Below are 27,848 nucleotides of genomic sequence, written 5' to 3' on the forward strand. Positions count from 1 at the left end.
CCAACCGAACCTCCAACCACACAATTACACCCTCCAACCCCACCAGACACCCTCCAATCCAACCTCCAACCCCACCAGACACCCTCCAACCCAACCTCCAACCCCACCAGACACCCTCCAACCCAACCTCCAACCCCACCAGACACCCTCCAATCCAACCTCCAACCCCACCAGACACCCTCCAATCCAACCTCCAACCCCACCAAACACCCTCCAACCCAACCTCCAACCCCACCAGACACCCTCCAATCCAACCTCCAACCCCACCAGACACCCTCCAATCCAACCTCCAACCCCACCAGACACCCTCCAATCCAACCTCCAACCCCACCAGACACCCTCCAACCCCACCATACACCCTCCAACCCCACCAGACACCATCCAACCCCACCAGACACCCTCCAATCCAACCTCCAACCCCACCAGACACCCTCCAACCCCACCATACACCCTCCAACCCAACCTCCAACCCCACCAGACACCCTCCAACCCCACCTCCAATCATACCAGACACCCTCCAACCCCACCTCCAATCACACCAGACACCCTCCAACCCAACCTCCAACCCCACCATACACCCTCCAACCCAACCTCCAACCCCACCAGACACCCTCCAACCCCACCTCCAATCATACCAGACACCCTCCAACCCCACCTCCAACCCCACCAGACACCCTCCAATCCAACCTCCAACCCCACCAGACACCCTCCAACCCAACCTCCAACCCCACCATACACCCTCCAACCCAACCTCCAACCCCACCATACACCCTCCAACCCCACCAGACACCCTCCAATCCAACCTCCAACCCCACCAGACACCCTCCAACCCCACCAGACACCCTCCAACCCCACCAGACACCCTCCAACCCAACCTCCAACCCCACCAGACACCCTCCAACCCAACCTCCAACCCCACCAGACACCCTCCAACCCAACCTCACCATACACCCTCCAACCCCACCATACACCCTCCAACCCCACCATACACCCTCCAACCCAACCTCCAACCCCACCAGACACCCTCCAACCCAACCTCCAACCCCACCAGACACCCTCCAACCCAACCTCCAACCCCACCAGACACCCTCCAACCCAACCTCACCATACACCCTCCAACCCCCACCAGACACCCTCCAACCCAACCTCCAACCTCACCATACACCCTCCAACCCAACCTCCAACCTCACCATACACCCTCCAACCCCACCAGACACCCTCCAACCCAACCTCCAACCCCACCATACACCCTCCAACCCCACCAGACACCCTCCAATCCAACCTCCACCCCCACCCTATACCCTCCAATCCCAAAATACACCCTCCAATCCAACCTCCACCCCCACCCTATACCGTCCAATCCCAAAATACACCCTCCAATCCAACCTCCAACCCCACCATACACCCTCCAACCCCACCAGACACCCTCCAATCCAACCTCCAACCGAACCTCCAACCACACAATTACACCCTCCAACCCCACCAGACACCCTCCAATCCAACCTCCAACCCCACCATACACCCTCCAACCGAACCTCCAACCACACAATTACACCCTCCAACCCCACCAGACACCCTCCAATCCAACCTCCAACCCCACCAGACACCCTCCAACCCAAACTCCAACCCCACCAGACACCCTCCAACCCAACCTCCAACCCCACCAGACACCCTCCAACCCAACCTCCAACCCCACCAGACACCCTCCAATCCAACCATACACCCTCCAACCCCACCATACACCCTCCAACCCCACCATACACCCTCCAACCCCACCAGACACCCTCCAACCCCACCATACACCCTCCAACCCCACCATACACCCTCCAACCCCACCATACACCCTCCAACCCCACCAGACACCCTCCAACCCCACCAGACACCCTCCAATCCAACCTCCAACCCCACCAGACACCCTCCAACCCAACCTCCAACCCCACCATACACCCTCCAACCCAACCTCCAACCCCACCATACACCCTCCAACCCAACCTCCAACCCCACCAGACACCCTCCAACCCAACCTCCAACCCCACCAGACACCCTCCAACCCCACCTCCAATCATACCAGACACCCTCCAACCCCACCTCCAATCACACCAGACACCCTCCAACCTAACCTCCAACCCCACCATACACCCTCCAATCCAACCTCCAACCCCACCAGACACCCTCCAATCCAACCTCCAACCCCACCAGACACCCTCCAACCCCACCAGACACCCTCCAACCCCACCAGACACCCTCCAACCCCACCAGACACCCTCCAACCCCACCAGACACCCTCCAACCCCACCAGACACCCTCCAATCCCACCAGACACCCTCCAATCCCACCAGACACCCTCCAATCCCACCAGACACCCTCCAATCCCACCAGACACCCTCCAACCCAACCTCCAACCCCACCATACACCCTCCAATCCAACCTCCAACCCCACCAGACACCCTCCAATCCAACCTCCAACCCCACCAGACACCCTCCAACCCAACCTCCAACCCCACCATACACCCTCCAACCCAACCTCCAACCCCACCATACACCCTCCAACCCCACCAGACACCCTCCAATCCAACCTCCAACCCCACCAGACACCCTCCAACCCCACCAGACACCCTCCAACCCCACCAGACACCCTCCAATCCAACCCCCAACCCCACCAGACACCCTCCAACCCCACCAGACACCCTCCAACCCAACCTCCACCCCCACCCTATACCCTCCAATCCCAAAATACACCCTCCAATCCAACCTCCAACCCCACCATACACCCTCCAACCGAACCTCCAACCACACAATTACACCCTCCAACCCCACCAGACACCCTCCAATCCAACCTCCAACCCCACCATACACCCTCCAACCCCACCAGACACCCTCCAACCCCACCAGACACCCTCCAATCCAACCTCCAACCCCACCAGACACCCTCCAACCCAAACTCCAACCCCACCATACACCCTCCAATCCAACCTCCAACCCCACCAGACACCCTCCAACCCAACCTCCAACCCCACCAGACACACTCCAACCCAACCTCCAACCCCACCAGACACCCTCCAACCCAACCTCCAACCCCACCAGACACCCTCCAACCCCACCTCCAACCCCACCATACACCCTCCAACCCCACCTCCAACCCCACCATACACCCTCCAACCCCACCTCCAACCCCACCATACACCCTCCAACCCCACCATACACCCTCCAACCCCACCATACACCCTCCAACCCAACCTCCAACCCCACCAGACACCCTCCAACCCAACCTCCAACCCCACCATACACCCTCCAACCCCACCATACACCCTCCAACCCCACCATACACCCTCCAACCCAACCTCCAACCCCACCATACACCCTCCAATCCAACCTCCAACCACACAATTACACCCTCCAACCCAACCTCCAATCACACCATACACCCTCCAATCCAACCTCCAACCCCACCAGACACCCTCCAACCCCACCAGACACCCTCCAACCCAACCTCCAACCCCACCAGACACCCTCCAATCCAACCTCCAACCCCACCAGACACCCTCCAATCCAACCTCCAACCCCACCAGACACCCTCCAATCCAACCTCCAACCCCACCATACACCCTCCAATCCAACCTCCAACCCCACCATACACCCTCCAACCCAACCTCCAACCCCACCATACACCCTCCAACCCAACCTCCAACCACACAATTACACCCTCCAACCCAACCTCCAATCACACCAGACACCCTCCAACCCAACCTCCAACCCCACCATACACCCTCCAATCCAACCTCCAACCCCACCAGACACCCTCCAATCCAACCTCCAATCCCACCAGACACCCTCCAACCCCACCTCCAACCCCACCAGACACCCTCCAATCCAACCTCCAATCACACCATACACCCTCCAACCCCACCTCCAACCCCACCAGACACCCTCCAATCCAACCTCCAACCCCACCAAACACCCTCCAACCCAACCTCCAATCACACCATACACCCTCCAACCCAACCTCCAACCCCACCATACACCCTCCAACCCCACCAGACACCCTCCAACCCAACCTCCAACCCCACCAGACACCCTCCAACCCAACCTCCAACCCCACCAGACACCCTCCAACCCAACCTCCAACCACACAATTACACCCTCCAACCCAACCTCCAATCATACCAGACACCCTCCAACCCAACCTCCAACCCCACCAGACACCCTCCAACCCAACCTCCAACCCCACCATACACCCTCCAACCCAACCTCCAACCACACAATTACACCCTCCAACCCAACCTCCAACCCCACCAGACACCCTCCAATCCAACCCCACCATACACCCTCCAACCCAACCTCCAATCATACCAGACACCCTCCAACCCAACCTCCAATCACACCATACACCCTCCAACCCAACCTCCAACCACACAATTACACCCTCCAATCCAACCTCCAACCCCACCAGACACCCTCCAATCCAACCTCCAACCCCACCAGACACCCTCCAACCCAACCTCCAACCCCACCATACACCCTCCAACCCAACCTCCAACCACACAATTACACCCTCCAACCCAACCTCCAATCATACCAGACACCCTCCAACCCCACCTCCAATCACACCAGACACCCTCCAACCCAACCTCCAACCCCACCATACACCCTCCAATCCAACCTCCAACCCCACCAGACACCCTCCAATCCAACCTCCAACCCCACCATACACCCTCCAATCCAACCTCCAACCCCACCATACACCCTCCAATCCAACCTCCAACCCCACCATACACCCTCCAATCCAACCTCCAACCCCACCAGACACCCTCCAACCCCACCAGACACCCTCCAACCCCACCAGACACCCTCCAACCCAACCTCCAACCCCACCAGACACCCTCCAACCCAACCTCCAACCCCACCATACACCCTCCAACCCAACCTCCAATCATACCAGACACCCTCCAACCCCACCTCCAATCACACCAGACACCCTCCAACCCAACCTCCAACCCCACCATACACCCTCCAATCCAACCTCCAACCCCACCAGACACCCTCCAATCCAACCTCCAACCCCAGACACCCTCCAATCCAACCTCCAACCCCACCATACACCCTCCAATCCAACCTCCAACCCCACCAGACACCCTCCAATCCAACCTCCAACCCCACCATACACCCTCCAATCCAACCTCCAACCCCAGACACCCTCCAATCCAACCTCCAACCCCACCAGACACCCTCCAATCCAACCTCCAACCCCACCAGACACCCTCCAATCCAACCTCCAACCCCACCAGACACCCTCCAATCCAACCTCCAACTCAACCAGACACCCTCCAACCCCACCAGACACCCTCCAATCCAACCTCCAACCCCACCAGACACCCTCCAATCCAACCTCCACCCCATACCCTCCAATCCCAAAATACACCCTCCAATCCAACCTCCAACCCCACCATACACCCTCCAACCGAACCTCCAACCACACAATTACACCCTCCAACCCCACCAGACACCCTCCAATCCAACCTCCAACCCCACCAGACACCCTCCAACCCAACCTCCAACCCCACCAGACACCCTCCAATCCAACCTCCAACCCCATCATACACCCTCCAACCCCACCTCCAACCCCACCATACACCCTCCAATCCAACCTCCAACCCCACCATACACCCTCCAACCCCACCATACACCCTCCAATCCAACCTCCAACCACACAATTACACCCTCCAACCCAACCTCCAATCACACCATACACCCTCCAACCCCACCAGACACCCTCCAATCCAACCTCCAACCCCACCAGACACCCTCCAATCCAACCTCCAACCCCACCATACACCCTCCAATCCAACCTCCAACCCCACCATACACCCTCCAACCCAACCTCCAACCCCACCATACACCCTCCAACCCAACCTCCAACCCCACCATACACCCTCCAACCCCACCATACACCCTCCAACCCAACCTCCAACCACACAATTACACCCTCCAACCCAACCTCCAATCATACCAGACACCCTCCAACCCAACCTCCAACCACACAATTACACCCTCCAACCCAACCTCCAATCATACCAGACACCCTCCAACCCAACCTCCAACCCCACCATACACCCTCCAATCCAACCTCCAACCCCACCATACACCCTCCAATCCAACCTCCAACCCCACCATACACCCTCCAATCCAACCTCCAACCCCACCAGACACCCTCCAACCCCACCAGACACCCTCCAACCCCACCAGACACCCTCCAACCCAACCTCCAACCCCACCATACACCCTCCAATCCAACCTCCAACCCCAGACACCCTCCAATCCAACCTCCAACCCCACCAGACACCCTCCAATCCAACCTCCAACCCCACCAGACACCCTCCAACCCAACCTCCAATCATACCAGACACCCTCCAACCCAACCTCCAATCATACCAGACACCCTCCAACCCAACCTCCAATCATACCAGACACCCTCCAACCCAACCTCCAATCATACCAGACACCCTCCAACCCAACCTCCAATCACACCATACACCCTCCAATCCAACCTCCAACCCCACCAGACACCCTCCAATCCAACCTCCAACCCCACCATACTCCCTCCAATCCAACCTCCAATCATACCAGACACCCTCCAACCCAACCTCCAATCATACCAGACACCCTCCAACCCAACCTCCAACCCCACCAGACACCCTCCAATCCAACCTCCAACCCCACCATACACCCTCCAACCCAACCTCCAATCATACCAGACACCCTCCAACCCAACCTCCAATCACACCATACACCCTCCAACCCAACCTCCAACCCCACCAGACACCCTCCAATCCAACCTCCAACCCCACCAGACACCCTCCAACCCAACCTCCAACCCCACCATACACCCTCCAACCCAACCTCCAACCACACAATTACACCCTCCAACCCAACCTCCAACCCCACCATACACCCTCCAATCCAACCTCCAACCCCACCAGACACCCTCCAATCCAACCTCCAACCCCACCAGACACCCTCCAATCCAACCTCCAACCCCACCAGACACCCTCCAACCCCACCAGACACCCTCCAACCCCACCAGACACCCTCCAACCCCACCAGACACCCTCCAACCCCACCAGACACCCTCCAATCCAACCTCCAACCCCACCAGACACCCTCCAATCCAACCTCCAACCCCACCAGACACCCTCCAATCCAACCTCCAACCCCACCAGACACCCTCCAATCCAACCTCCAACCCCACCAGACACCCTCCAATCCAACCTCCAACCCCACCAGACACCCTCCAATCCAACCTCCAACCCCACCAGACACCCTCCAATCCAACCTCCAACCCCACCAGACACCCTCCAATCCAACCTCCAACCCCACCAGACACCCTGCAATCCAACCTCCAACCCCACCAGACACCCTCCAATCCAACCTCCAACCCCACCAGACACCCTGCAATCCAACCTCCAACCCCACCAGACACCCTCCAATCAAACCTCCAACCCCACCAGACACCCTCCAATCCAACCTCCAACCCCACCAGACACCCTCCAATCCAACCTCCAACCCCACCAGACACCCTCCAACCCAACCTCCAACCCCACCAGACACCCTCCAACCCAACCTCCAACCCCACCATACACCCTCCAACCCAACCTCCAACCCCACCATACACCCTCCAACCCCACCATACACCCTCCAACCCCACCATACACCCTCCAACCCCACCATACACCCTCCAACCCCACCTCCAACCCCACCAGACACCCTCCAACCCCACCAGACACCCTCCAACCCCACCAGACACCCTCCAACCCCACCAGACACCCTCCAATCCAACCTCCAACCCCACCAGACACCCTCCAACCCAAACTCCAACCCCACCATACACCCTCCAACCCAACCTCCAATCATACCAGACACCCTCCAACCCCACCAGACACCCTCCAACCCCACCAGACACCCTCCAATCCAACCTCCAACCCCACCATACACCCTCCAACCCCACCATACACCCTCCAACCCCACCTCCAACCCCACCAGACACCCTCCAACCCCACCAGACACCCTCCAACCCCACCATACACCCTCCAACCCCACCAGACACCCTCCAACCCCACCAGACACCCTCCAACCCCACCAGACACCCTCCAACCCCACCAGACACCCTCCAATCCAACCTCCAACCCCACCAGACACCCTCCAACCCAAACTCCAACCCCACCATACACCCTCCAACCCAACCTCCAATCATACCAGACACCCTCCAACCCCACCAGACACCCTCCAACCCCACCAGACACCCTCCAATCCAACCTCCAACCCCACCAGACACCCTCCAATCCAACCTCCAACCCCACCATACACCCTCCAATCCAACCTCCAACCCCACCATACACCCTCCAATCCAACCTCCAACCCCACCATACACCCTCCAATCCAACCTCCAACCCCACCAGACACCCTCCAATGCAACCTTCAACCCCACCATACACCCTCCAATCCCACCATACACCCTCCAATCCCAACCTCCAATCCCACCATACACCCTCCAATCACACCAGACACCCTCCAACCCCACAAGACACCCTCCAACCCCACAAGACACCCTCCAACCCCACAAGACACCCTCCAACCCCACAAGACACCCTCTAATCCAACCTCCAACCACTCCATACACCCTCCAACCCCACCAGACACCCTCCAATCCAACCTCCAACCCCACCATACACCCTCCAATCCAACCTCCAATCCAACCAAATAACCAACGTATGCCGTCCAATCACCCCGTACATGTCCCAATAGGGGGAGGGGTGCAGAAACGTAATAAATATGACGGTGTAACGTTTTCACTAAGGTGCCTGATCCGCAGAGGTGGGCGGAGTCCAGATATCGAGTGTTAGAAGAAGAGCGCCAACTAACGGTCGGGTCGGTTGTCGTCCCGACCTCCAATCACATGGCGCAGCCAAGCGATAAAATAATATCAGAGAGGACCCGCCACCCACACACAGTCAGTGCCCCCCAGGAAGAGGTAGATCCTCAGATTGGGGGAGATTGGTTCATGTGTGGTCCATGAAGTGTCAGAATAACGGTTTAGATTTCAGCACCCCTCCCCCCCCATAGACATGCAAACCAAGCAATCTGCATGTGATGAGGAACGGTCTGGTATCGGTGCCTCCCCTCCCCCGGCTGGACGGAGACCTGAGACCGGTCCTCTTCATATGCCGATCCTTCTGTTTATATCAGACGAGGTCACCGAGGAATGTCGATTGTCTGGTCGGTCCGGTCTGCCGGGCGTCCCAGCCCCCCCCCCCCCCTTTCACTTCACAGCCGGCTGTCATTTGCACCACGCGGACGCCATCAATTTCTGGGACACACACGTTACAATCTGATTGTACAATCTCCTCCAGATTTACCAAAACTGCATCCCGTGTTCATCATTATAGAAACGATTCATTGCTGTCCAATCAGGAAGCGGCTGTGTGCGGGGGATGGAAGGATTTTTGGAGCTACAATGTTACAAATGGCGACAGATCTTCAGGAAGAGATCTGATTGTGTGTGGTGAGATCTCTGCCCGACGGGTGTGGATCCGGGCGTACCGGCACTGAGTAACGGGCGGACAGTTATGTCAGGATAGTGTATATATATATATATATATATATACACACACACACACTGTATACACACAGGACAGGAAGTGATCATATACACAGAGAGTACAGAGGGTGGGGGAGGGGTAACAGTAGATTGTATAGGGGGGGGGGGGGTAGAACTGGGCATGAGGTGGGAGATCTAATGTGGGGGAGTACATTGCATAGGGGTAGATCTGTATATAGGGGGCAATACATTGTATAGGGGTGGATTTGGTGATGAGGGGGGGGGGCATACATTGTATAGGGGTAGATTTGGTGATGAGGGGGGGGGGCAATACATTGTATAGGGGTAGATTTGGTGATGAGGGGGGGCAATACATTGTATAGGGGTAGATTTGGTGATGAGGGGGGGGGCAATACATTGTATAGGGGTAGATTTGGTGATGAGGGGGGGCAATACATTGTATAGGGGTAGATTTGGTGATGAGGGGGGGCAATACATTGTATAGGGGTAGATTTGGTGATGAGGGGGGGGCACTACATTGTATAGGGGTAGATTTGGTGATGAGGGGGGGCACTACATTGTATAGGGGTAGATTTGGTGATGAGGGGGGGCAATACATTGTATAGGGGTAGATTTGGTGATGAGGGGGGGCAATACATTGTATAGGGGTAGATTTGGTTAAGTGGGGGGGCAATACATTGTATAGGGGTAGATTTGGTGATGAGGGGGGGCAATACATTGTATAGGGGTAGATTTGGTGATGGGGGGGGAGCAATACATTGTATAGGGGTAGATTTGGTGATGAGGGGGGCAATACATTGTATAGGGGTAGATTTGGTGATGAGGGGGGGGCAATACATTGTATAGGGGTAGATTTGGTGATGAGGGGGGGGCAATACATTGTATAGTGGTAGATTTAGTGATGAGGGGGCAACACATTGTATAGTGGTAGATTTAGTGATGAGGGGGCAATACATTGTATAGGGGTAGATTTGAATATAGGAGGCAATACATTGTATAAGGGTAGATGTGGATATAAGGGGCAATACTGTATAGGGGTAGATGTGTTTATGGGGGGCAATACATTGTATGGGGTTAGATTTGGAAAGGGGCACAATACATTGTATAGGGATAGATTTGGTGATGGGGGCAATACATTGTATAGGGGTAGATTTGGTGATGAGAGGGGGGGGCAATACGTTGTATAGGGATAGATTTGGTGATGGGGGGCAATACATCGTATAGGGGTAGATCTGAATATAGGGGGCAATACACTGTATAGGGGTAGATTTGGTGATGAGGGGGGCAATACTTTGTATAGGGATAGATTTGGTGATGGGGGCAATACATCGTATGGGGTAGATGTGGATATGGGGGGGGGCAATATGTTGTATAGGGGTAGATGTGGATATAGTGGGGGCAATACATTGTAAAGGGGTAGATCTGGACATGGGGGGTAACACTGGGAATGGGGGGCATTGTTCTGTAAATGGGGGTTCAGTAGAGTCACTCACATTTCTAGGGGCAGCACCCGGGGGGTCCCCACAATGACTTTCCTGTTCGGGGAGGAAATACACTTTTTGGATTTCAGTTTCCTAGAAAAATTCCCAGAAATAATTGGACTTCATGGGGGGGGGGGACTTTGGGACTGTGATTGGTGGGGGGGGGGGGACTTTGCTGGGACTGTGATTGGAGGGGGGGGGGGGGGTAGTACTCACCATGGTGTTGCTGTGCCGGGGGTCTGCAGGGTTCTCTGGGGTGTCGTCTTCCTGGGGGTCACACACACATCCCCCTCCGGGGTCTCTCACACTCCCCCACCCCCACAGGTCTCAGTAGTCCAGGTGAGTGTCTTGCCGGTAGCCCAGGTAGGTGTCTCTGCCCTCCTGGAGGTCTCACACTCGGCTCTGCCCCTTTCCTGGGGTCTTCTTGAGACTCTCCTTCTCCTCTGGGGGTCTCGGAGTGCAGGGCGGGGGTCTCACTTCCTCTCAGGTGTCTCTTCACCTGGGCGGCTCCTGATCCAGGTGAGCTGTGAGTCAGGTGGGGGAGGAGGAGGAGGAGGAGGGTGGTGCGGTGACACCTGCTGGACACAGAGGTACTGCACCTCCCCGGCACGCCGCGGCTATGGCAGGATCGTATTAAAGGGAACCCGCGCCGTCACATTCCGGGAAATGCTGATCGCCTGGCTGTCATACCGATCCACCGGCTTCAGGCACATCTGGAGTTTGGTCCCATTTCATTGGCTGCTTGTCCTGATTTAATGTCCCTCCAGGGATTGGTTCCCAGCTACAGGCGTGACCGACCGCCGCCGCACGCAAGGCAGCCCATTGGTCCCGGTCCTTTATTGTAGTGCGAGTCGCTGCAGATCGGCGCGTTTCAAGCGTTTTTTTAGCGCCTTTTTCGCAGATTTCTGAGCGTTTTTCTGCTCAAATCACAATAATTATTAATAATTTATAAATAAATGATAAAAGTTATCAGAAATCCTAATATTACCCCTCCCCCACCTTAGAAAACACAATAAATAAATATATAAATTATTTCATGAATTAATTAAACCCCCAATCATAACCTTCAACCCTTTATATAAAAAAAAGAAAAAATGAATAAACAAATAAATAAATAATTACATAAATTAACCCACTGATACCAATGATGGGGCACTATTCCCCCCACTGACACCAATGATGGGGCACTATTCCTCCCACTGACACCAATGATGGGCCACTATTCCTCCCACTGACACCAATGATGGGGCACTATTCCTCCCACTGACACCAATGATGGGACACTATTCCCCCCACTGACACCAATGATGGGACACTATTCCTCCCACTGACACCAATGATGGGCCACTATTCCTCCCACTGACACCAATGATGGGGCACTATTCCTCCCACTGACACCAATGATGGGGCACTATTCCTCCCACTGACACCAATGATGGGCCACTATTCCTCCCACTGACACCAATGATGGGGCACTATTCCTCCCACTGACACCAATGATGGGGCACTATTCCTCCCACTGATACCAATGATGGGGCACTATTCCTCCCACTGACACCAATGATGGGCCACTATTCCTCCCACTGACACCAATGATGGGGCACTATTCCTCCCACTGACACCAATGATGGGGCACTATTCCTCCCACTGATACCAATGATGGGGCACTATTCCTCCCACTGACACCAATGATGGGCCACTATTCCTCCCACTGACACCAATGATGGGGCACTATTCCTCCCACTGATACCAATGATGGGGCACTATTCCTCCCACTGACACCAATGATGGGCCACTATTCCTCCCACTGACACCAATGATGGGGCACAATTCCTCCCACTGATACCAATGATGGGACACTATTCCTCCCACTGATACCAATGATGGGACACTATTCCTCCCACTGACACCAATGATGGGCCACTATTCCTCCCACTGACACCAATGATGGGGCACTATTCCTCCCACTGACACCAATGATGGGGCACTATTCCTCCCACTGATACCAATGATGGGGCACTATTCCTCCCACTGACACCAATGATGGGCCACTATTCCTCCCACTGACACCAATGATGGGGCACAATTCCTCCCACTGATACCAATGATGGGACACTATTCCTCCCACTGACACCAATGATGGGCCACTATTCCTCCCACTGACACCAATGATGGGGCACTATTCCTCCCACTGATACCAATGATGGGACACTATTCCTCCCACTGACACCAATGATGGGCCACTATTCCTCCCACTGACACCAATGATGGGGCACTATTCCTCCCACTGATACCAATGATGGGGCACTATTCCTCCCACTGACACCAATGATGGGCCACTATTCCTCCCACTGACACCAATGATGGGGCACAATTCCTTCCACTGACACCAATGATGGGGCACTATTCCCCCCACTGACACCAATGATGGGACACTATTCCCCCACTGACACCAATAATGGGGCACTATTCCTCCCACTGACACCAATGATGGGACACTATTCCCCCACTGATACCAATGATGGGGCACTATTCCTCCCACTGACACCAATGATGGGGCACTATTCCCCCCACTGACACCAATGATGGGGCACTATTCCCCCACTGATACCAATTATGGGGCACTATTCCCCCACTGACACCAATGATGGGGCACTATTCCCCCCACTGACACCAATGATGGGGCACTATTCCCCCCACTGACACCAATGATGGGACACTATTCCCCCCACTGACACCAATGATGGGGCACTATTCCTCCCACTGACACCAATGATGGGGCACTATTCCTCCCACTGATATCAATGATGGGACACTATTCCTCCCACTGACACCAATGATGGGGCACTATTCCTCCCACTGATATCAATGATGGGACACTATTCCTCCCACTGACACCAATGATGGGGCACTATTCCTCCCACTGACACCAATGATGGGACACTATTCCCCCACTGACACCAATAATGGGGCACTATTCCTCCCACTGACACCAATGATGGGACACTATTCCCCCACTGATACCAATGATGGGGCACTATTCCTCCCACTGACACCAATGATGGGGCACTATTCCCCCCACTGACACCAATGATGGGGCACTATTCCCCCACTGATACCAATTATGGGGCACTATTCCCCCACTGACACCAATGATGGGGCACTATTCCCCCCACTGACACCAATGATGGGGCACTATTCCCCCCACTGACACCAATGATGGGACACTATTCCCCCCACTGACACCAATGATGGGGCACTATTCCTCCCACTGACACCAATGATGGGGCACTATTCCTCCCACTGATATCAATGATGGGACACTATTCCTCCCACTGACACCAATGATGGGCCACTATTCCTCCCACTGACACCAATGATGGGGCACTATTCCTCCCACTGATACCAATGATGGGGCACTATTCCTCCCACTGACACCAATGATGGGCCACTATTCCTCCCACTGACACCAATGATGGGGCACAATTCCTTCCACTGACACCAATGATGGGGCACTATTCCCCCCACTGACACCAATGATGGGACACTATTCCCCCACTGACACCAATAATGGGGCACTATTCCTCCCACTGACACCAATGATGGGACACTATTCCCCCACTGATACCAATGATGGGGCACTATTCCTCCCACTGACACCAATGATGGGGCACTATTCCCCCCACTGACACCAATGATGGGGCACTATTCCCCCACTGATACCAATTATGGGGCACTATTCCCCCACTGACACCAATGATGGGGCACTATTCCCCCCACTGACACCAATGATGGGGCACTATTCCCCCCACTGACACCAATGATGGGACACTATTCCCCCCACTGACACCAATGATGGGGCACTATTCCTCCCACTGACACCAATGATGGGGCACTATTCCTCCCACTGATATCAATGATGGGACACTATTCCTCCCACTGACACCAATGATGGGGCACTATTCCTCCCACTGATATCAATGATGGGACACTATTCCTCCCACTGACACCAATGATGGGGCACTATTCCTCCCACTGACACCAATGATGGGACACTATTCCTCCCACTGACACCAATGATGGGGCACTATTCCTCCCACTGACACCAATGATGGGGCACTATTCCTCCCACTGATACCAATGATGGGGCACTATTCCTCCCACTGATATCAATGATGGGACACTATTCCTCCCACTGACACCAATGATGGGCCACTATTCCTCCCACTGACACCAATGATGGGGCACTATTCCTCCCACTGATACCAATGATGGGGCACTATTCCTCCCACTGACACCAATGATGGGCCACTATTCCTCCCACTGACACCAATGATGGGGCACAATTCCTTCCACTGACACCAATGATGGGGCACTATTCCCCCCACTGACACCAATGATGGGACACTATTCCCCCACTGACACCAATAATGGGGCACTATTCCTCCCACTGACACCAATGATGGGACACTATTCCCCCACTGATACCAATGATGGGGCACTATTCCTCCCACTGACACCAATGATGGGGCACTATTCCCCCCACTGACACCAATGATGGGGCACTATTCCCCCACTGATACCAATTATGGGGCACTATTCCCCCACTGACACCAATGATGGGGCACTATTCCCCCCACTGACACCAATGATGGGGCACTATTCCCCCCACTGACACCAATGATGGGACACTATTCCCCCCACTGACACCAATGATGGGGCACTATTCCTCCCACTGACACCAATGATGGGGCACTATTCCTCCCACTGATATCAATGATGGGACACTATTCCTCCCACTGACACCAATGATGGGGCACTATTCCCCCCACTGACACCAATGATGGGACACTATTCCCCCCACTGACACCAATGATGGGGCACTATTCCTCCCACTGACACCAATGATGGGGCACTATTCCTCCCACTGATATCAATGATGGGACACTATTCCTCCCACTGATACCAATGATGGGACACTATTCCTCCCACTGATATCAATGATGGGACACTATTCCTCCCACTGACACCAATGATGGGGCACTATTCCTCCCACTGACACCAATGATGGGACACTATTCCTCCCACTGACACCAATGATGGGGCACTATTCCTCCCACTGACACCAATGATGGGGCACTATTCCCCCCACTGACACCAATAATGGGGCACTATTCCTCCCACTGACACCAATGATGGGACACTATTCCCCCACTGATACCAATGATGGGGCACTATTCCTCCCACTGACACCAATGATGGGGCACTATTCCCCCCACTGACACCAATGATGGGGCACTATTCCCCCACTGATACCAATTATGGGGCACTATTCCCCCACTGACACCAATGATGGGGCACTATTCCCCCCACTGACACCAATGATGGGGCACTATTCCCCCCACTGACACCAATGATGGGACACTATTCCCCCCACTGACACCAATGATGGGGCACTATTCCTCCCACTGACACCAATGATGGGGCACTATTCCTCCCACTGATATCAATGATGGGACACTATTCCTCCCACTGACACCAATGATGGGGCACTATTCCTCCCACTGACACCAATGATGGGGCACTATTCCTCCCACTGACACCAATGATGGGGCACTATTCCTCCCACTGATATCAATGATGGGACACTATTCCTCCCACTGACACCAATGATGGGGCACTATTCCTCCCACTGACACCAATGATGGGGCACTATTCCTCCCACTGACACCAATGATGGGGCACTATTCCCCCCACTGATATCAATGATGGGGCACTACTCCTCCCACTGATACCAATGATGGGGCACTATTCCTCCCACTGATACCAATGATGGGACACTATTTACCCCACTGATACCAATGATGGGGCACTATTCCTCCCACTGATACCAATGATGGGGCACTATTCCCCCCACTGATATCAATGATGGGACACTATTCCTCCCACTGACACCAATGATGGGACACTATTCCTCCCACTGACACCAATGATGGGGCACAATTCCTTCCACTGACACCAATGATGGGGCACTATTCCCCCCACTGACACCAATGATGGGACACTATTCCTCCCACTGATACCAATGATGGGGCACTATTCCCCCCACTGACACCAATAATGGGGCACTATTCCTCCCACTGATACCAATGATGGGACACTATTCCCCCACTGATACCAATGATGGGGCACTATTCCTCCCACTGATACCAATGATGGGGCACGATTTCCCCCACTGACACCAATGATGGGACACTATTCCTCCCACTGATACCAATGATGGGACACTATTCCTCCCACTGACACCAATGATGGGACACTATTCCTCCCACTGACACCAATGATGGGACACTATTCCTCCCACTGACACCAATGATGGGGCACAATTCCTTCCACTGACACCAATGATGGGGCACTATTCCCCCCACTGACACCAATGATGGGACACTATTCCCCCACTGACACCAATAATGGGGCACTATTCCTCCCACTGATACCAATGATGGGACACTATTCCCCCACTGACACCAATAATGGGGCACTATTCCTCCCACTGATACCAATGATGGGACACTATTCCCCCACTGATACCAATGATGGGACACTATTCCCCCACTGATACCAATGATGGGACACTATTCCCCCACTGATACCAATGATGGGGCACTATTCCTCCCACTGACACCAATGATGGGACACTATTCCCCCACTGATACCAATGATGGGACACTATTCCTCCCACTGACACCAATGATGGGGCACTATTCCCCCCACTGACACCAATGATGGGGCACTATTCCCCCACTGATACCAATTATGGGGCACTATTCCCCCACTGACACCAATGATGGGGCACTATTCCCCCCACTGACACCAATGATGGGGCACTATTCCCCCCACTGACACCAATGATGGGACACTATTCCCCCCACTGACACCAATGATGGGGCACTATTCCTCCCACTGACACCAATGATGGGGCACTATTCCTCCCACTGATATCAATGATGGGACACTATTCCTCCCACTGACACCAATGATGGGGCACTATTCCTCCCACTGACACCAATGATGGGGCACTATTCCTCCCACTGATACCAATGATGGGGCACTATTCCACCCACTGATACCAATGATGGGACACTATTCCTCCCACTGACACCAATGATGGGCCACTATTCCTCCCACTGACACCAATGATGGGGCACTATTCCTCCCACTGACACCAATGATGGGGCACTATTCCCCCCACTGATACCAATGATGGGACACTATTCCTCCCACTGACACCAATGATGGGGCACTATTCCTCCCACTGACACCAATGATGGGGCACTATTCCTCCCACTGATACCAATGATGGGGCACTATTCCTCCCACTGATACCAATGATGGGGCACTATTCCTCCCACTGATACCAATGATGGGGCACAATTCCTTCCACTGACACCAATGATGGGGCACTATTCCCCCCACTGACACCAATGATGGGACACTATTCCCCCACTGACACCAATAATGGGGCACTATTCCTCCCACTGACACCAATGATGGGACACTATTCCCCCACTGATACCAATGATGGGGCACTATTCCTCCCACTGACACCAATGATGGGGCACTATTCCCCCCACTGACACCAATGATGGGGCACTATTCCCCCACTGATACCAATTATGGGGCACTATTCCCCCACTGACACCAATGATGGGGCACTATTCCCCCCACTGACACCAATGATGGGGCACTATTCCCCCCACTGACACCAATGATGGGACACTATTCCCCCCACTGACACCAATGATGGGGCACTATTCCTCCCACTGACACCAATGATGGGGCACTATTCCTCCCACTGATATCAATGATGGGACACTATTCCTCCCACTGACACCAATGATGGGGCACTATTCCTCCCACTGATATCAATGATGGGACACTATTCCTCCCACTGACACCAATGATGGGGCACTATTCCTCCCACTGATATCAATGATGGGACACTATTCCTCCCACTGACACCAATGATGGGGCACTATTCCTCCCACTGACACCAATGATGGGGCACTATTCCCCCCACTGATATCAATGATGGGGCACTACTCCTCCCACTGATACCAATGATGGGGCACTATTCCTCCCACTGATACCAATGATGGGGCACTATTCCCCCCACTGATATCAATGATGGGACACTATTCCTCCCACTGACACCAATGATGGGACACTATTCCTCCCACTGACACCAATGATGGGGCACAATTCCTTCCACTGACACCAATGATGGGGCACTATTCCCCCCACTGACACCAATGATGGGACACTATTCCCCCACTGACACCAATAATGGGGCACTATTCCCCCACTGATACCAATGATGGGACACTATTCCTCCCACTGACACCAATGATGGGACACTATTCCCCCACTGATACCAATGATGGGACACTATTCCTCCCACTGACACCAATGATGGGGCACTATTCCCCCCACTGACACCAATGATGGGGCACTATTCCCCCACTGATACCAATTATGGGGCACTATTCCCCCACTGACACCAATGATGGGGCACTATTCCCCCCACTGACACCAATGATGGGGCACTATTCCCCCCACTGACACCAATGATGGGACACTATTCCTCCCACTGATACCAATGATGGGGCACTATTCCCCCCACTGACACCAATGATGGGGCACTATTCCCCCCACTGACACCAATGATGGGGCACTATTCCCCCCACTGACACCAATGATGGGGCACTATTCCTCCCACTGACACCAATGATGGGGCACTATTCCTCCCACTGATATCAATGATGGGACACTATTCCTCCCACTGACACCAATGATGGGGCACTATTCCTCCCACTGACACCAATGATGGGGCACTATTCCCCCCACTGATATCAATGATGGGGCACTACTCCTCCCACTGATACCAATGATGGGGCACTATTCCTCCCACTGATACCAATGATGGGACACTATTTACCCCACTGATACCAATGATGGGGCACTATTCCTCCCACTGATACCAATGATGGGGCACTATTCCTCCCACTGATACCAATGATGGGACACTATTCCCCCCACTGATACCAATGATGGGGCACTATTCCCCCCACTGACACCAATGATGGGGCACTATTCCCCCCACTGACACCAATGATGGGGCACTATTCCTCCCACTGACACCAATGATGGGGCACTATTCCTCCCACTGATACCAATGATGGGGCACTATTCCTCCCACTGACACCAATGATGGGGCACTATTCCTTCCACTGACACCAATGATGGGGCACTATTCCCCCCACTGATATCAATGATGGGACACTATTCCCCCACTGATACCAATGATGGGGCACTATTCCTCCCACTGACACCAATGATGGGGCACTATTCCCCCCACTGACACCAATGATGGGGCACTATTCCCCCACTGATACCAATTATGGGGCACTATTCCCCCACTGACACCAATGATGGGGCACTATTCCTCCCACTGATACCAATGATGGGGCACTATTCCTCCCACTGATACCAATGATGGGACACTATTCCCCCCACTGATACCAATGATGGGGCACTATTCCCCCCACTGACACCAATGATGGGGCACTATTCCTCCCACTGACACCAATGATGGGGCACTATTCCCCCCACTGATATCAATGATGGGACACTATTCCTCCCACTGACACCAATGATGGGGCACTATTCCTTCCACTGACACCAATGATGGGGCACTATTCCCCCCACTGATATCAATGATGGGACACTATTCCCCCACTGATACCAATGATGGGGCACTATTCCTCCCACTGACACCAATGATGGGGCACTATTCCCCCCACTGACACCAATGATGGGGCACTATTCCCCCCACTGACACCAATGATGGGACACTATTCCCCCCACTGACACCAATGATGGGGCACTATTCCTCCCACTGACACCAATGATGGGGCGCTATTCCTCCCACTGATATCAATGATGGGACACTATTCCTCCCACTGACACCAATGATGGGGCACTATTCCTCCCACTGATACCAATGATGGGACACTATTCCTCCCACTGACACCAATGATGGGGCACTATTCCCCCCACTGACACCAATGATGGGGCACTATTCCTCCCACTGACACCAATGATGGGGCACTATTCCCCCCACTGACACCAATGATGGGGCACTATTCCCCCACTGATACCAATTATGGGGCACTATTCCCCCACTGACACCAATGATGGGACACTATTCCTCCCACTGACACCAATGATGGGGCACTATTCCTCCCACTGATATCAATGATGGGGCACTATTCCCCCCACTGATATCAATGATGGGGCACTACTCCTCCCACTGATACCAATGATGGGGCACTATTCCTCCCACTGATACCAATGATGGGACACTATTTACCCCACTGATACCAATGATGGGGCACTATTCCTCCCACTGATACCAATGATGGGGCACTATTCCTCCCACTGATACCAATGATGGGACACTATTCCCCCCACTGATACCAATGATGGGGCACTATTCCCCCCACTGACACCAATGATGGGGCACTATTCCTCCCACTGACACCAATGATGGGGCACTATTCCCCCCACTGATATCAATGATGGGACACTATTCCTCCCACTGACACCAATGATGGGGCACTATTCCTTCCACTGACACCAATGATGGGGCACTATTCCCCCCACTGATATCAATGATGGGACACTATTCCCCCACTGATACCAATGATGGGGCACTATTCCTCCCACTGACACCAATGATGGGGCACTATTCCCCCCACTGACACCAATGATGGGGCACTATTCCCCCACTGATACCAATTATGGGGCACTATTCCCCCACTGACACCAATGATGGGGCACTATTCCTCCCACTGATACCAATGATGGGGCACTATTCCTCCCACTGATACCAATGATGGGACACTATTCCCCCCACTGATACCAATGATGGGGCACTATTCCCCCCACTGACACCAATGATGGGGCACTATTCCTCCCACTGACACCAATGATGGGGCACTATTCCTCCCACTGACACCAATGATGGGGCACTATTCCCCCCACTGATATCAATGATGGGACACTATTCCTCCCACTGACACCAATGATGGGGCACTATTCCTTCCACTGACACCAATGATGGGGCACTATTCCCCCCACTGATATCAATGATGGGACACTATTCCCCCACTGATACCAATGATGGGGCACTATTCCTCCCACTGACACCAATGATGGGGCACTATTCCCCCCACTGACACCAATGATGGGGCACTATTCCCCCCACTGACACCAATGATGGGACACTATTCCCCCCACTGACACCAATGATGGGGCACTATTCCTCCCACTGACACCAATGATGGGGCGCTATTCCTCCCACTGATATCAATGATGGGACACTATTCCTCCCACTGACACCAATGATGGGGCACTATTCCCCCACTGATACCAATTATGGGGCACTATTCCCCCACTGACACCAATGATGGGGCACTATTCCCCCCACTGACACCAATGATGGGGCACTATTCCCCCCACTGACACCAATGATGGGACACTATTCCCCCCACTGACACCAATGATGGGGCACTATTCCCCCCACTGACACCAATGATGGGGCACTATTCCCCCACTGATACCAATTATGGGGCACTATTCCCCCACTGACACCAATGATGGGGCACTATTCCTCCCACTGATACCAATGATGGGGCACTATTCCCCCACTGATACCAATTATGGGGCACTATTCCCCCACTGACACCAATGATGGGGCACTATTCCCCCCACTGATACCAATGATGGGACACTATTCCTCCCACTGATACCAATGATGGGGCACTATTCCTCCCACTGACACCAATGATGGGACACTATTCCTCCCACTGATACCAATGATGGGGCACTATTCCTCCCACTGACACCAATGATGGGACACTATTCCTCCCACTGATACCAATGATGGGGCACTATTCCTCCCACTGACACCAATGATGGGGCACTATTCCTCCCACTGACACCAATGATGGGGCACTATTCCTCCCACTGACACCAATGATGGGGCACTATTCCTCCCACTGACACCAATGATGGGGCACTATTCCTCCCACTGACACCAATGATGGGGCACTATTCCTCCCACTGACACCAATGATGGGGCACTATTCCCCCCACTGACACCAATGATGGGGCACTATTCCTCCCACTGACACCAATGATGGGACACAATTCCTCCCACTGATACCAATGATGGGGCACTATTCCTCCCACTGATACCAATGATGGGGCACTATTCCTCCCACTGACACCAATGATGGGACACTATTCCTCCCACTGATACCAATGATGGGACACTATTCCTCCCACTGACACCAATGATGGGGCACTATTCCACCCACTGACACCAATGATGGGGCACTATTCCTCCCACTGACACCAATGATGGGGCACTATTCCACCCACTGACACCAATGATGGGACACTATTCCTCCCACTGATACCAATGATGGGGCACTATTCCACCCACTGATACCAATGATGGGGCACTATTCCTCCCACTGATACCAATGATGGGACACTATTCCTCCCACTGATACCAATGATGGGGCACTATTCCTCCCACTGATACCAATGATGGGACACTATTCCTCCCACTGATACCAATGATGGGGCACTATTCCTCCCACTGATACCAATGATGGGACACTATTCCTCCCACTGATACCAATGATGGGGCACTATTCCCCCCACTGACACCAATGATGGGGCACTATTCCTCCCACTGATACCAATGATGGGACACTATTCCACCCACTGACACCAATGATGGGGCACTATTCCTCCCACTGACACCAATGATGGGACACTATTCCTCCCACTGATACCAATGATGGGGCACTATTCCACCCACTGATACCAATGATGGGGCACTATTCCTCCCACTGATACCAATGATGGGACACTATTCCTCCCACTGATACCAATGATGGGACACTATTCCTCCCACTGACACCAATGATGGGACACTATTCCTCCCACTGATACCAATGATGGGACACTATTCCTCCCACTGATACCAATGATGGGGCACTATTCCTCCCACTGATACCAATGATGGGACACTATTCCTCCCACTGACACCAATGATGGGGCACTATTCTCCCACCGACACCAATGATGGGACACTATTCCTCCCACTGACACCAATGATGGGGCACTATTCCCCCCACTGACACCAATGATGGGGCACTATTCCTCCCACTGATACCAATGATGGGACACTATTCCCCCCACTGATACCAATGATGGGGCACTATTCCTCCCACTGACACCAATGATGGGGCACTATTCCCCCCACTGATACCAATGATGGGACACTATTCCTCCCACTGACACCAATGATGGGGCACTATTCCTCCCACTGATACCAATGATGGGACACTATTCCCCCCACTGATACCAATGATGGGGCACTATTCCTCCCACTGATACCAATGATGGGACACTATTCCTCCCACTGATACCAATGATGGGGCACTATTCCTCCCACTGATACCAATGATGGGACACTATTCCTCCCACTGATACCAATGATGGGGCACTATTCCCCCCACTGACACCAATGATGGGACACTATTCCCCCCACTGATACCAATGATGGGGCACTATTCCTCCCACTGATACCAATGATGGGACACTATTCCTCCCACTGATACCAATGATGGGGCACTATTCCTCCCACTGACACCAATGATGGGGCACTATTCCTCCCACTGACACCAATGATGGGACACTATTCCCCCCACTGATACCAATGATGGGTCACTATTCCTCCCACTGATACCAATGATGGGGCACTATTCCCCCCACTGATACCAATGATGGGACACTATTCCTCCCACTGACACCAATGATGGGGCACTATTCCTCCCACTGACACCAATGATGGGGCACTATTCCTCCCACTGATACCAATGATGGGACACTATTCCCCCCACTGATACCAATGATGGGGCACTATTCCTCCCACTGATACCAATGATGGGACACTATTCCTCCCACTGATACCAATGATGGGGCACTATTCCTCCCACTGACACCAATGATGGGGCACTATTCCTCCCACTGATACCAATGATGGGGCACTATTCCTCCCACTGACACCAATGATGGGGCACTATTCCCCCCACTGATACCAATGATGGGACACTATTCCTCCCACTGATACCAATGATGGGGCACTATTCCTCCCACTGATACCAATGATGGGGCACTATTCCTCCCACTGACACCAATGATGGGGCACTATTCCCCCCACTGATACCAATGATGGGACACTATTCCTCCCACTGACACCAATGATGGGGCACTATTCCTCCCACTGACACCAATGATGGGGCACTATTCCCCCCACTGATATCAATGATGGGACACTATTCCTCCCACTGACACCAATGATGGGGCACTATTCCTTCCACTGACACCAATGATGGGGCACTATTCCCCCCACTGATATCAATGATGGGACACTATTCCCCCACTGATACCAATGATGGGGCACTATTCCTCCCACTGACACCAATGATGGGGCACTATTCCCCCCACTGACACCAATGATGGGGCACTATTCCCCCCACTGACACCAATGATGGGACACTATTCCCCCCACTGACACCAATGATGGGGCACTATTCCTCCCACTGACACCAATGATGGGGCGCTATTCCTCCCACTGATATCAATGATGGGACACTATTCCTCCCACTGACACCAATGATGGGGCACTATTCCCCCACTGATACCAATTATGGGGCACTATTCCCCCACTGACACCAATGATGGGGCACTATTCCCCCCACTGACACCAATGATGGGGCACTATTCCCCCCACTGACACCAATGATGGGACACTATTCCCCCCACTGACACCAATGATGGGGCACTATTCCCCCCACTGACACCAATGATGGGGCACTATTCCCCCACTGATACCAATTATGGGGCACTATTCCCCCACTGACACCAATGATGGGGCACTATTCCCCCCACTGATACCAATGATGGGACACTATTCCTCCCACTGATACCAATGATGGGGCACTATTCCTCCCACTGACACCAATGATGGGACACTATTCCTCCCACTGATACCAATGATGGGGCACTATTCCTCCCACTGACACCAATGATGGGACACTATTCCTCCCACTGATACCAATGATGGGGCACTATTCCTCCCACTGACACCAATGATGGGGCACTATTCCTCCCACTGACACCAATGATGGGGCACTATTCCTCCCACTGACACCAATGATGGGGCACTATTCCTCCCACTGACACCAATGATGGGGCACTATTCCTCCCACTGACACCAATGATGGGGCACTATTCCTCCCACTGACACCAATGATGGGGCACTATTCCCCCCACTGACACCAATGATGGGGCACTATTCCTCCCACTGACACCAATGATGGGACACAATTCCTCCCACTGATACCAATGATGGGGCACTATTCCTCCCACTGATACCAATGATGGGGCACTATTCCTCCCACTGACACCAATGATGGGACACTATTCCTCCCACTGATACCAATGATGGGACACTATTCCTCCCACTGACACCAATGATGGGGCACTATTCCACCCACTGACACCAATGATGGGGCACTATTCCTCCCACTGACACCAATGATGGGGCACTATTCCACCCACTGACACCAATGATGGGACACTATTCCTCCCACTGATACCAATGATGGGGCACTATTCCACCCACTGATACCAATGATGGGGCACTATTCCTCCCACTGATACCAATGATGGGACACTATTCCTCCCACTGATACCAATGATGGGGCACTATTCCTCCCACTGATACCAATGATGGGACACTATTCCTCCCACTGATACCAATGATGGGGCACTATTCCTCCCACTGACACCAATGATGGGGCACTATTCCCCCCACTGATACCAATGATGGGGCACTATTCCTCCCACTGACACCAATGATGGGGCACTATTCCTCCCACTGATACCAATGATGGGGCACTATTCCTCCCACTGACACCAATGATGGGACACTATTCCTCCCACTGATACCAATGATGGGACACTATTCCTCCCACTGATACCAATGATGGGGCACTATTCCCCCCACTGACACCAATGATGGGGCACTATTCCTCCCACTGATACCAATGATGGGACACTATTCCACCCACTGACACCAATGATGGGGCACTATTCCTCCCACTGACACCAATGATGGGACACTATTCCTCCCACTGATACCAATGATGGGGCACTATTCCACCCACTGATACCAATGATGGGGCACTATTCCTCCCACTGATACCAATGATGGGACACTATTCCTCCCACTGATACCAATGATGGGGCACTATTCCTCCCACTGATACCAATGATGGGACACTATTCCTCCCACTGACACCAATGATGGGGCACTATTCTCCCACCGACACCAATGATGGGACACTATTCCTCCCACTGACACCAATGATGGGGCACTATTCCCCCCACTGACACCAATGATGGGGCACTATTCCTCCCACTGATACCAATGATGGGACACTATTCCCCCCACTGATACCAATGATGGGGCACTATTCCTCCCACTGACACCAATGATGGGGCACTATTCCCCCCACTGATACCAATGATGGGACACTATTCCTCCC

The 27,848-nt window shown here is 53.6% G+C and overlaps 1 protein-coding gene across 1 annotated transcript in view; it reads right to left on the reverse strand.

Moving 5' to 3' along the window:
- The window catches only part of LOC143942519 (unconventional myosin-Ie-like), a 43,200-nt gene extending 31,558 nt beyond the window's left edge, over positions 1–11,642 (reverse strand). The window contains exon 1 of the mRNA XM_077463836.1: positions 11,311–11,642. Coding sequence (XP_077319962.1) covers positions 11,311–11,313 — 3 coding nt within the window. The 5' untranslated portion in view covers positions 11,314–11,642. The remainder of the gene's footprint in view (positions 1–11,310) is intronic.
- Positions 11,643–27,848: the final 16,206 nt, after the last annotated feature.

Source organism: Lithobates pipiens, unplaced genomic scaffold, assembly GCF_037356315.1.
Source record: "Lithobates pipiens isolate NorthernLeopardFrog02 unplaced genomic scaffold, aLitPip1_a1.2 Scaffold_30, whole genome shotgun sequence".
Taxonomy (NCBI): Eukaryota; Metazoa; Chordata; class Amphibia; order Anura; family Ranidae; genus Lithobates; species Lithobates pipiens.